This window comes from Phaethon aethereus (genome assembly GCF_964289735.1).
Source record: "Phaethon aethereus genome assembly, chromosome: 1".
NCBI classification, from domain to species: domain Eukaryota; kingdom Metazoa; phylum Chordata; class Aves; order Phaethontiformes; family Phaethontidae; genus Phaethon; species Phaethon aethereus.
In genome coordinates this window covers 68786152-68799163 of record NC_138575.1, presented here as the reverse complement: position 1 = coordinate 68799163, position 13012 = coordinate 68786152, and the positions used below count along the sequence as shown (strand labels likewise).

The 13012-nt window shown below is 39.7% G+C and overlaps 1 protein-coding gene across 1 annotated transcript in view; it reads right to left on the bottom strand.

The window, feature by feature from the left end:
• The window catches only part of WNK1 (WNK lysine deficient protein kinase 1), a gene marked incomplete at its 3' end in the record, with an annotated part of 104966 nt that overhangs the window by 33142 nt on the left and 58812 nt on the right, over positions 1-13012 (bottom strand). The window contains exons 5-10 of the mRNA XM_082001158.1: positions 11299-11387; positions 9628-9847; positions 9067-9403; positions 7813-8000; positions 4441-4698; positions 1457-2677 (exon numbers count right to left, since the gene is read on the bottom strand). Of these exons, the coding sequence (XP_081857284.1) occupies positions 1457-2677; positions 4441-4698; positions 7813-8000; positions 9067-9403; positions 9628-9847; positions 11299-11387 (2313 nt within the window). The remainder of the gene's footprint in view (positions 1-1456; positions 2678-4440; positions 4699-7812; positions 8001-9066; positions 9404-9627; positions 9848-11298; positions 11388-13012) is intronic.

The following is a 13012-nucleotide window of genomic DNA, read 5'->3' as shown; positions in this document are numbered from 1 at the left end:
TTCTTTGCTGTTTCAGAACCTTGAGGCCCTTACTGGCTAGGATCTAAATGTGAGCTATGTCCCACTGCTGTAACATCTGTTCACTTTGACTCAAGTCTGTGCTTCAAATTATGATCTTCAAATTATGTATTAGATAAAAAGATCCCCGAACTTATATTCTGTAAAATAATTGTGATCCCTTATTGTGTTTTCCAGATTTTACATCCATCAGAAGTCACCTCCTGAAGTTTAACAAAGGTGGTTTATGGAGAAACAATCCACAAGTAGGTTTCAAACTTCCTGCATAGCAGCTTCACTCCACAAGTTCTCCTATGGCACAGAAATTACTATCTGTTAGACTAGTGATTAAAGCTGTTTCAGCTTTAACACCTTTATCCTATACAGAAAGGTTTAAATACTTCGTTCTTGATCTTAGCACAAAAAGCAAAAAGATTTTCCTCCAGTTCCTTCACACAAATCCCAAAGTTGCTAATATTCCAATAACTAAAATGTCAGAGCCCCCAATTCCAAGAACAGGAGGAGTAAGAGAGAAGTAAGAGAGTAAATACTCTCTTTTCACAAAAAATTCTCTCATGAAAAGTTTCAGACTACAACTGCAGACACAATGTATATAGACATACACCTCACAGCCACAGCGTACAAATGCATTACTAACGACTGCAAGTGCAAACACCATATATGCTGATAAAACATGTACCTCCAAAACTAAGCTTCAGGCCTCAAATTTTGCTTTTTAAAAGGACACCATATTCTAGGCTTATAAGGAAGCAATACCTATTAGCAACAGTTGTTTGTGCCACTAATTTACTATTCAGCTTGTTTAGTTTCTTTAACAACTCTGCAAACACATTTCCAAATCCATGTACACATATATATTATACAGCTCCTTCCATTCGTCTCTTCCCGCTTTCTTCCCCCAAGCCTAGAAAAAGTTCTTGCATTTTGGACAGTCACCAAATTAACCTTGTTGTCGTCTTAATGAAACATTATTCAGACAAAAGTTCAACTTCAAAGAGCACATTCTCATTAAATGCTAAGGAGCAGGAACAAAAATACAAAGCAAGTTTTACTATCACTGCTGATTCAAACTGTGGAGAAGATACATTTCATTAAATCCATTGTTTAAAAGCCAACTTGGTACTCCAGCTATCTCTTGCCAAAAGAACAACTAGTCCCAGGAGAAACACTGACCATTTGTTACTCTTAACACCAAAGGCCTACCAGTATTTCAGCCGAAGCTGAACATAGACCAAGTGGTTGCTGATGCCTCATTATTTCACCACAACCAGGTAAGTTAAACAGATCCTAGTACACTACTGACTTGGTGGAAAGACACCCCCATGAATGCTAATACTTAGAACCCCATGGAGCAAGTCTAAGAGCAAGGCTCCCCTTTAAGTGCAAGGCATGACTTATAAAAACTAGAAAACATTCTGGAAGGGTTTGCTCCTGTAACCTGAGGATAGAGTGCAGGTGGTCCTGATGAAAGCGAGGTGGACATGGCCTGCTGAGTTGACGCTCCCTGGGGGAAGCAGATGAAGAGCTGCGACTCTTGCAACACCTTCTGAGGCAGCTGAACAATGGGCAATGAGAAGTCTGAACCAAAAGCAGAAGATGACCCCCCTGTAGGGGGAGGAGACTGGAAATCGCCAGTGTCAGAGGAAGTCAGCTGTGAGGAATCACTGGAGTATTCCGGGCTTCCTTCCGGCCAGCTCCGCCTGGCAGAGCCCCCTCTGGGACCTGCTAACTCAGGACCAAGATAGTTACACTGCTCCTCTGTCACAGGCTGGAGCCGACCATGCGACCCTATGCCTTGAGTGGACTCCTCTTGACTGGTCTCCATAGAGCCCCGGCGACTTCTGTAGACCCACTGGGGTAAAACTGCCCCTTCTGCTGGAGCAGAAGTCGGTGTGTGCACATGGAACTCAAAGACACAGCTCGCTCTGCCATCACCACTGTGAGAGAGCACAGCCGGGGCAGAGTGTGGAACAAATACCTGGTGGAACGTCATCTGAGCAGGATCTGCACTCAGAGGAGCTGAAACACTGGATAATGGAGAAAGGGGACCCATCCCAGAATCCAGCCTCAGGTTCTGAACATGTCTTGCCAGGTATGTTTGCCCCGATTGAAAGTCGAACACAGAGCTTTGTGGAGGACCACCTTGCCCATGGTTTGACTCAGAGACCTGCTTCAAATGTTGTTCGGTCGCATGAGAATTATAAGCTATTTGATCATACTGCTCCGATACCTGTGATGGATAGTGCATGCCCACCAAATATACAGCTTCTGGATGCATTCTGTAGTGAGCATCCTCTGGAGGTGTTGGTCCAGATCTATAGTCACTGTGTACAGGAGCTGGCTCAAACACAGGATTAACTTGCACATGCAGAGGCTCTCCAGCGACTCTCTGAGCTGCTGTGCCCAGCATAACGAATGCCTCTGGTGTCCAATTGGTGGGGCTACCACCAGGTGGAACTAAACTCTGGCCAGTCTTCAGCAATGGCTGGAAGTGGCAAGTTTGGGCTTCCAAAAATGAAGTGCTCTTGCGCCGCTGAGCAACTGCCACCTTCGGCGGGCAGACAGGTGGTGGTGAGAAAGACACCGGCCGTTCATGAACGGTTGGGAAAAATATCTGTGAATCTGGGAACGTTGGTGTTCCCCCACAGGGATGCTGAGGCTGTATTGACATGAATAAGACAAGTAATTTGTACATTAAAAGTGAAAGCACATCAACATGCACAGTTCACTAGGCAGTTCTGTGAAGTAACTATATAGAATGACTACTCAATTCATGGTCAAAAACATACAATACTTAGGAAATTTAGGTGAGTTGTAAATATCCATTAAATACATCCAAGGCAGGCATAGCTACAAATGGAAACATTTGCTTGTGTTAGAGCTGCTTTTCCAGTCCAATTCCAACAATTCACAAAAATAAACCAGTTTTGCTCCTGACAATGGAATGCGATTTATTGTCACAGGCTATCCATTGTGATCAGTGCTTGAAAGCTAATCAAACTACCGAGGTTATTGCCATATGAGGAATACGAAAATTCAGAACTTGATAGCAGCAACAATGCAGAGCCTCTAGTTTGCATTTAGAAGATAAAGTGGCATTACACCTTAATATTATCCAACACAAAAAAAACCACAGTGCTAGTCTCCTGTCAGGAGTGCATTCTGTATGCAATCCAGAGAGCTAAAAGAGAAACCTTTTATAAGACAAACTGAACCATTCCAGCCCACTGACGAAAAAACTGTATGATAAAACTGCTGAGTCTTTCAATTCTGCCCAATTTGATCATCTCTTTTGATCCCTTTGATCACTTCTGATAATATACCTTTTCACATAGAAATTAGCACTCACTGAAACAAACCTAACTCTTGCCTGGACAATAAAATATTCATAGGTTTAGTAACAGCAGAGTCTGCAGGCAATTCCACGCCATCTGATGTACTACTTCAGATGAGGCTCATCTTATTTAAGACTTTAGTGAAAATTTCCCTACAAATAAGTCCTATGTAAGAATATCAAACTACTTTGTAATTCTGCCTTTTTTCATCTATGCCTACAGTATGCTGAGAGACAATGTATTACCAACCGTAAAGCGAAAAAAATTGCAAGAGTCAGTTACTGTCTTTAAGATGCCATTTTTGACTTTTGTACGTTGCTGTTTCCACATTGTACTGTTTCTCCCCAGCCCCTTTTTTCTGGAAAAGCAGCAGCAAATTTCCATATTGACCAACGCTAACAAGAAGGTCCTAAAAGATGAAGAACTCTTCCTATGTTCTGAAAACTAGTTCCACATACTTCAGTTACAGAGCAGTATTTAAATGAAATAAATTTTGAGAAATCGAAGCCCAAAACTGAAGAACGGACTACCTCCTGTCCTGCAAGCTATCTTACACCTAACCTTCTGAGAAACATGAAACAATGGCTTCTTCCCATCAAGAAGCAGCTGAAGTGGCACTTCTGATTAAAACTTACAGAAAAATTCTCAAAAGTATTCGTACTCTGAATTTCTAGTATCACTAACACAGCTAGCTGAAGCTTTTAGAATAACCAGCCACAGCAACCAAGCTTTAAAAGCTGGTTGTTTTGTGCAGGTCTTAATTAATATTCAATGCTTGCTTAGAAGTTGGAAAATAAAAAGCTGGTCTTCTGACTTAAGGGGATAAAAACTAGTCTTCCCTTTACCTTCTGTGGTACAGCTGCGTAATTCACATTTATACTACCCTAAAATGCAAAAACCAAATGGCCAGCCACTGTTTGATAATGTTTAAGTGTACTGCTTCCCAAAAAAGATCAACATTCCAGCAGCACAGTATAAGGAATAAGGAATCAGCTCTTCATTTTCTCATTTTAAGAATGCCAAAAGCCCAGGATGTATTTAATGGTAACTTATCTTACTGTGCCAGGAGGCAAATGGTAACACATACAGGACTGACAGAGAGGGAGGGCAGGCTGGAGCGTCGATGCTTGCGTGGAGAGGCAGAGTGCATGGGCAGGACACTTTCCAAGGCTTTAGAAAGCTTTTCTGCAAAGGTTTCTTCAGGGACAGTCCGAAGGTAGAAAGGAGAAAGAGGTGCAGACAGCGCTGGTGGTGGGGTGCAAGGAGCACTGAGAGGGATGCAGGACATACAGGGAAGAGCAGGAAGGTGGGGAACACAAACTGACATGCTACGACCACGTTGAGGCTAAAGGAAGAAAACAAAAGTTAAGAATTGAATACTTAAAAAAAAAAAAGAAAACCAAAACCAGCAAAAACTATAATGAGGTAGAAGAGAAATGCAGTCACACAATGAGAGGCCCAATATTGACTACCACATGTGCAAGAAGATATGAGAAATGCTGAATGAATGCCAACACACACTGGGAACAGGCTATGTGCACCTCTGAGGACACAAGTTTGCCTTAGGTTACTGAGCAGTGTGGAAAGTTCCCTAGCACCCTTACAAGAAGCATGTGGAAAGCAGGGCGGACAGAAGAGAATATTTTCTCTGAAGCCACTGATGCAGCCCATACTGTGTGCACTCACAACATCTGGTAGTCTGACAAATAGAAAAACCTAAACAGATACTGATGACCTTTCAAACAGTCATTCTTAGTTTAGTGAGTGGATAGGTGTTTATACATAGAACCTCACCAGTCTCCCTGCTTGGGCACCTCCCTGTCTGAATCAAACGAATTAACTGTAATGAACTAACTGTATGCAGCTGGCTCTTTAACGAAAACGGTACCATAAAAATTTAAACATTACACATTCTACAACATGATTTGTGGAAAAAAGTTGGTTTGATGTGTGGAAAATTCAGTAAAATTAGTCTTAGACAAGCATTTTCCAGACACTGGGCCAATAAAAGCATCAGGATTTTGTAATCTTGCCACAATCCAGGCCATAGGTCAAAATCCAACCAACTTGGAAGAATCAGAATTAGGGGGTTTGGGTTGTTTGTTTTTAATTTTTTGTTATTGCTTTTTTGGTATGGTGTGTTTTGTTGTATTTTAAGCAAATAGAAAGAGGCAGTCTTCAACTGCAAGTTTTCCTTCTCTAATGGTATATGCCTCTTATGCATCTAATCCACAATTTCTTAATATAACTGAAATCAAATATAGACCTCCAGAGAAAAAAAAAACACCTCAAGATATCCAGTGGAGATCTGATTTTAGAGATTTCTAATGTGAGAAATCTTGCTAGACTGCTCAAAATTTTGGAGAGGCATAAGAGAACTCAAAGCATTAAATAAATACTTTACCCATAATCTTCACCTGTTTCAAGGCAGGACTAGTTATATATGTCATTCCTGACTAATTTATCTAACCTGTTCAGAAACATCTCCAGTTATGGAGGCTGCAGTACTTAACTATCCTTGTTGGTTAGAAAAAACCCCTTCCCAAATAATAATTCCATGCTGCAATTTAGGCTTATTATTTCTTATTCTAGCTGACAATAATGTTTTGGTCTGATTAGCCACCTCCTATTTTACAGCAGCCTTTACAGCTTTCTCTCTCCTCAAGCTGATCTTTCATAGACTCAGCTTAGCTCTTCCAGTCTTCCCACATAAAACATATTTTCTGTATTTCTGGTGGGGTTTTTTGCCACTCTCCTCTGAACTGTCTCCCAATTCACCCTCAAATTGACTCAAGCAGGGCATCCAGGAGAGACTTACCAATGGCCAAGAGCAGAAGAACTACTTCACATAACATGTTTGCCTTTTTCACAACAGCATCATGTTTTTGACCATGTCCAGCTTGTGGCCCAATGTAATCCCTGACTTTTTTTTTTCTGGCAGAATTGCTGCCTAGTCAGCTGTTGCTCATCATATAATTGTGTTGCTGATTATTCCTGTTTAAACACAAACCTTGTTCTTGTCCTGATTGAACTGCATTCTATTTCTTTTTAAGGCCATTTCTCCAGTTGTCAATATAATTTTGACTTGTCATTCTGTCTTTCCAACAAACTTCTTAGTTCCTGTAGTGTTCTACTCAGTTCTGTCAACCTCCTGGTACCACTGTTGTTATCATAGAGCATGAACACATTTTAGCAGTGAACTAAGCAGCTTGACTATACCTCTGTCATATGCTTGTTCTCCCATTCCCTCTCAAAAGATTATGGTCTTTCAACCCAGAAGTTAGCCAACCCAAGACAGTGAAATGACTTCTGGTCCAATATAAGCCCACCCACCAAAACATGGCTCACCCAAATACAAGAGCTTAAAGGGGTTAAAAACCTCTAAGGTTATTGATCAAGGACCAGCAGAACCACAAGCTTGATGTTAAGTGCCTTTGAAAAATATGGCAACACTTTGCTTGTGAGTGAAACCAGCATGTTTTCCAAAAAGCTAGTAACACCAACATTTCTGTAACAAAGCAGAGAAACACAGGTACCAAGAAAGTGAGGACTCACAGTCTTGAGTGTCACATCTTCTCCCTTATGGTATTACTACATTATACCATATTGTCTCTGCCTCAGGCTTACATTTTTATTTGTGTAAAAAACAAGTGACAAGGGAATCACTGAAGACAATATTAACAGTAGCAGAAATTCTACTCCAGAGTTAGAATAGATTTCTGCACACTCTCATACTTGGATCTAAAAACACACCAAGGAAAAAAACATACCAAAATAAAAGGGCAACACAAATGAACATAGTAGGAAAAGTATTTGTGCCCGGTGCAGACTTTCCAGAGAAAAGGAATATGCATGGCAACTGATGAACAAATCAAACACAAGCTAGAAATAAAACTGGGAACAAGGGTGCAGGGTCTTTTCAGTCTGGAGTTCTCACATGCAGCATTCTATAACAGTTTAAAAAAAAAAAATCTTACCTGCAGAGTCTGTAATCAAAGTCTCACAGAACACACTTAGCAGTTTCATACTTATACAGTAACTCAAATTATTCTAATCCCCTCTTCAAATCAAACCAATAGCTTGATCCCTGGTAATTTCTTATATACATACACACATCACCTTTATTAAATTAAATTGAGATTAAATGCTTACTTTCATGAGATAGTCTTGTTCCAAGGATGTTACTTCCACCCATAAAAAAAACCCCCATCATTCTGCTGAAGTGCACTCAGGATTAAATAAAAGCTTTAAAGACAACTATGCCCTTGCACTTCTTCCCTCCCCCAGACTCAGTCACTTTGCAAAAATAACCTCTTTTACTACTCTCACGTAGAATTTGTACCACATGCAAAACAAAACATACATGGAAGATTGCCTAGCAGACCTTCCCCTCGTCTTTCAAGAGAAAATCAAAAAATCAAATAATTCCATGCATTTGCAATACTAAGTTCTGTCTTACCGCGGCAGGTGGTTGATATCCTCCATGCTGCTGTGACTGCACTTGGCCAATGGAAGCTGCATATCCCTGGACTGCAGCTGTTGAGATTGACTGGTCATGCTGGGAACCATATGACACAGTCTGTTGACTGCTCACACATGATTCGGTATAAACAGATGACCCCTGGCCACTGTCAACTGTCCCATCAGCTGCAGAAGTTAAAGATAAAAGCCCGCATTTCAAGAACTGCAGTCTGGATTCACAACTTTAAAGATACTATAATCAATCAAATATTAGACTGACGCTTTGTGCCATGTCACATGGACCTTATCAGCATTTTACCTCTTGTTTAAAAAAAAAAGCACACATTTTTCCTCCTGAATACAGTAATTCCCTACCAATTCCTTCCCCTAACCTCTGAAAAAAATCAGTAATTTCAGGAGTTCTTTGGGAAGATACTGAATAGTAAACTATGCTTCCTATAAAAGGCTAGACTAGAAATAGAAACTTAAATTCCACATTTTTATGAATGACCTTTCAGGGGGTTTAATTATTATTTTTATTTAACAGACATATAAAACAGGTCTGTTGTGCTGGTTGGCAGATGCACCTGATGTAGGCATAGTAGAGATCTTAAAATCCTTATTACCTAAAGAGCAGAGAGTAATTTGCTTTCTAACTCCACTCTAATACAGAAGTTCTCATCTACCATCATTATTCAAATGTTGGGATGGCAGAAAAGTTAGGAGTGTCAATTCATCTTTTCATGTATAGTATGTGAAACAGAAAATGAAACTTTTTTCAGAAAGCAAACTATGACCTGAACTGCTTGTACCTTAATCTCATTTCCACCTTAAACATAAGTTAACAAGGATTCAAATAAGTGTTTCTAATAGCTCTAACTGCACTGGTGCAAGAGTATACAGCCTTCTGCAGGGCCAGAATATACTGTCCTTATAGGAGGGCAGCAAAAACCAGGACATGCGTTCATGGTTCAGGTGTCCCAGTTCATTTAGTGTATTAACTTGAAACAAAAGAAAATTATTTTTTGTTAAGACACTAGACTGAATTGTGCCAAGACTTGGCTCAGCTAAGGCACAGGAATGCATCTTATTTTGCTGTGCTTTCTAGGGAGCTAATGTTTTTCAGCAGACAGCAATGGCAGACAGCAACATCTTAAGATATTTACTGCTATACCCACCAAATGTTTAGGATTCTAAGGCGGAGAACTGTGTAAGTGCAAGAGTTCCTAAATAAACCAACTGACACACTTACAAAGAATAGATATACTGGGTTGCTGGAACTGCAGTTGTTGGTGTTGATCAGCTTCAGGTTCTTCAGGCTCCACTTGTGTAGAAACTGATGCTGAAGTAGTGGGGACAGGAGTAGTACCAGTGACAGACAGGGGATGCTTTGACCCTGCATGGGAAGCACTTGACGGTTGCTGTTGCTCCAGCTGCTGCTTCTGACTACCTTCTTCCCGAAGCTTCTTCTCCTGTTCTTCTCGCACCAACTGACGCTGCTCTCGCTTTCGCTTAATCAAAGATACCCTGTCCTTGATAGCTTTCGCCATTGTCTTGTGATCCCCTTCACAGACATAGCCAGATTCCACCTGAAGGAGGATATATTCACAGAATTCAGACTGTCATAGACAGCCACTGTTGTAGTGCTACAATATAAGCTACCACTCTCTGGCACTACCTTCTTATTCACAAACTTCTGAAGCTGTTTTATTTCTAGACAGTAACAACAGCAAATGCAGACACGGACAAGACTACATTTCACCATCAGAGAACGCCGGTACTTCCAATGCTTTGTAAGACCACTACCACTTACCATTTCCTGTGCTACATCCTCTGGGACATCTCTCTCCAGGTCAAAGGAAAATTCTATTGCCTCATTATCTTTGTATTTGCCCTTGAGTTTTTTGATGTCTTCAATTCGCAACCAGAGTTTAATGGCAATTTTTTCTCCATCATCTTCCTCTGCTAGTTCTACCCGTACTCCAGTCTCTTCTTGGAAGAAAGCATGATTCAAAAGGTCCTTAATAGCATACCTAGCATATTGGAAAAAAGTGTAGAAAGCACACACAGTTATTAGGTTCTCATAAAATATTAAGGAATATCCTTGCCTGATGATTCCCCAAATTTATTCTCTACATTTCACGCTTCTTCCATGAATTATTTGGCAACCCATTGTTCAATTTTCTATTTAAAAGCATGATAGAGAAACAAAATGCAACAATACTACAGATGTACACAAAGAAAAAAAGTCACACATTGGTCAGCAGCAGGACTAACAAATTCAAGCCAACTGAACATGATATATATTAACTAAAATAATAAGAAACCTTGAAGAAACAGTTTGGTTTTGCTGAACATTAAGATCCAACACACAACCCTTAGTCCCCCAAATCAGTACAGTAATCCAAGTATGTATTTCAGTCTATTTCAAGATCTTATCAAAAGGCTCATCTAGTAAATACATCACTAGACAAGCACCACATGATTCCTTTCATATTTTATACTATTTTAAACCACTTCAACTTGCGTTCTGTTTGGCACAATTAGAAGCTTTGTCCTGAAGGTACAAAAAACATCTATGTTCATATATGCATAGCATTAACAGTAGCAGTCTAAAAGTTAACTGCTTAAACTAAACAGCAAGAAATAAAGTGATGTGCAGCCACAAAATTAACTTAATTAACTTAAAATGGTGAAAAATACAAAATTGTTTAAAACTAAGAAAAAGAACAGATATTAAAAATACACAGCAATGCCATCAGATGTAAAATTTGAAAAGTTAATAGAAGAGAATTAATAAACATCCGTGAACTGACAAAACTAGCTCTGAACAGAATAGCAGGAGGCCAGAGGAGGGCTGAAGGCTGAAGCATTCTTAAATCAGACATTCAGTAAGCAAAAACTATGTAAAAGCAGAAAACAAAACAAACCCCACAAATAAGCCATTAGAGCAGTTACAGATTTCCTCTAATGGTATTAGTTAATCACTTCAAGTAGAAGTCATCTTGCAGAAAATATGGATTAAAATGACCTGCAAGAATTTAAGAAATAGTAAGCAGTTCAGCTTTCTATTTTTTAATTTAATTTTTCAAAATCAGCCATAAAATGCCAACAAAATCAAAGGGACAGGAAAAACAAAAGGATTACAGAATAACAAACCAACCAAACAATCCAAATACCTGGGAACCTGGAAGGATTGTCCTCTACTATTTTTCTGACTAGGTCAAAGTTTTAATAAAAGCAGTAGAATTTCTGAATAAACTGACATGGATGGTTACTATAGCATTTGCACTTTTCTTGACACTGTTAATTCTCTGAAACAATCACTGAACAGGAATCTACCAAAGAACAGAAGCTGCAGAAGTACTACTGGCTTCCCAACTTTCATGAGAACAGAGAAGACCCCAAGAACTAAGTGTCTCTGGTACGATCACACATAAGAGACTCAGCAAGTAATGCCTCTCTCTGAAAAGAAAGTACTTACCTTTCACCTTTGTTTTGACGAATGCATCCCTCAATAATCTCCTTCACTTCAGGGATTGCTACTTTATCGAAGCTGGCTGGCTTGACACCCTGTAACATACAAGTAACAGAGAAACTGGAAGGCCCACTTGATTTAAGTTTTGATTGTGTTTACAGATCAACTATTTTACTCAATAGATAACTGGCCTGAATTCCCCAATAGTACAAATTATAGAGAAATCTGACCTCAATCTTACTGTTCATCTGTTTCTTAATGATTTTTGCAAACTTTCCCCACCCCCCCATGGAAGGAAGCTACACTTCCGTAACAGAAGGCTTTGGCAGTTAGGTTCTCAGTTATGACAGGAGACCCATTTAGTTTCCATGGAAGTCCATGGAAGTTATGTTGGTTAGAAGCAAGTACACAGACTGGACTGAGAATGAAAGGAAATGTTTCCTATAGAACACTAATGCACAAACCCACATGATTAATTTAACAGTCTTCAAAGGATTCTGCTGCTTCCCAGAATGCTTCCAACATGCCATTATATGAAGCAATTTTGGCATAGATTGATTTTACAGGAAAAACCTTAGCTGAGAATGATCTGACTGGATTAAATAGCATGTCCAAGGTATCATAACCCAAAAAAAAGGAAACTGAAAGACTTTTCTGCATCTTAGCTCTCCCCAGAACACCTACTATACTCAAACCACACTCCTGCATCACTGCTGTTGTGAGTTCAAGGAAAATGAGCTTAGCAATACAGATCTTTACAAAAGCCCTTCAACAACACACAGCAATCCTTTCTGCAATACATGCTAAAGCCATTGGGGAAGAGTAAAACAAATTCTAAGTATGATCAGATATGCCAATCAGTAAAGCAAATAGGCCATGAGATATGACCATCTGGGAATTCTGCAAAATGTTGCAGGCAGAGCGCCAAGCTTCATCACTTAATCATGGCCAGAAGCTCTATTTCAGGGCCAATTGTCCACCATAGCAAAATTTGGCACTCAATTTTACATGATTCAGCCTTTAGCTTCAAACTCTGTATTTAAGACAGCAGAATGAGAGAGGATGAAGACAACCTGTTGAAATTCTGTGATATGAAAAGCCCACATTTTCAAGCTGAGCAATCCTGAAATCATACACTTGATACATCTGACCCTGCATCACTGGTAAATCACAACTAACAAAAAGTGAAAACCATAGAGTCTGAAGTATTGAAATAAATGGAGTAGTAGTACGAACATCATTATTTGTCCCCTAACCAGAAAGTACTTCTCCCAATACCCTAGACAATACTGCTTCCCACCAAACAGGGACATCACAACATGACTGTACTTCCTTCCTCTATTGTCAGTGGGAAACAAATCTTGAAATGGAAAGGTTCAAGTCTCTGAACCAGAGCCTTTGCAACTGCAGACCTTCATTTAACTGAACATGGAAACTTAATAAGATAATAATTTCCATCTACATTTAATACTTCTTCCCCCTTGGCCAGACATGGCAGTATACTGACTTAATATATTCCCTTTCTCTACCACACTTTTCCAGGAGAGGGCACAGTCAACATCAACTTTAACAGACACTAACACAAGACAGAGACACACAAGAGTCCAGTCTTTCCCTGGACAACAGTGCTATTTGTCACTATGTTTTACAAAGGTGTTGTATCTGGAATTTTTAAAAGGACAAGAAAAAATCCACTATAGAAAGACACAGTTTTCACTTG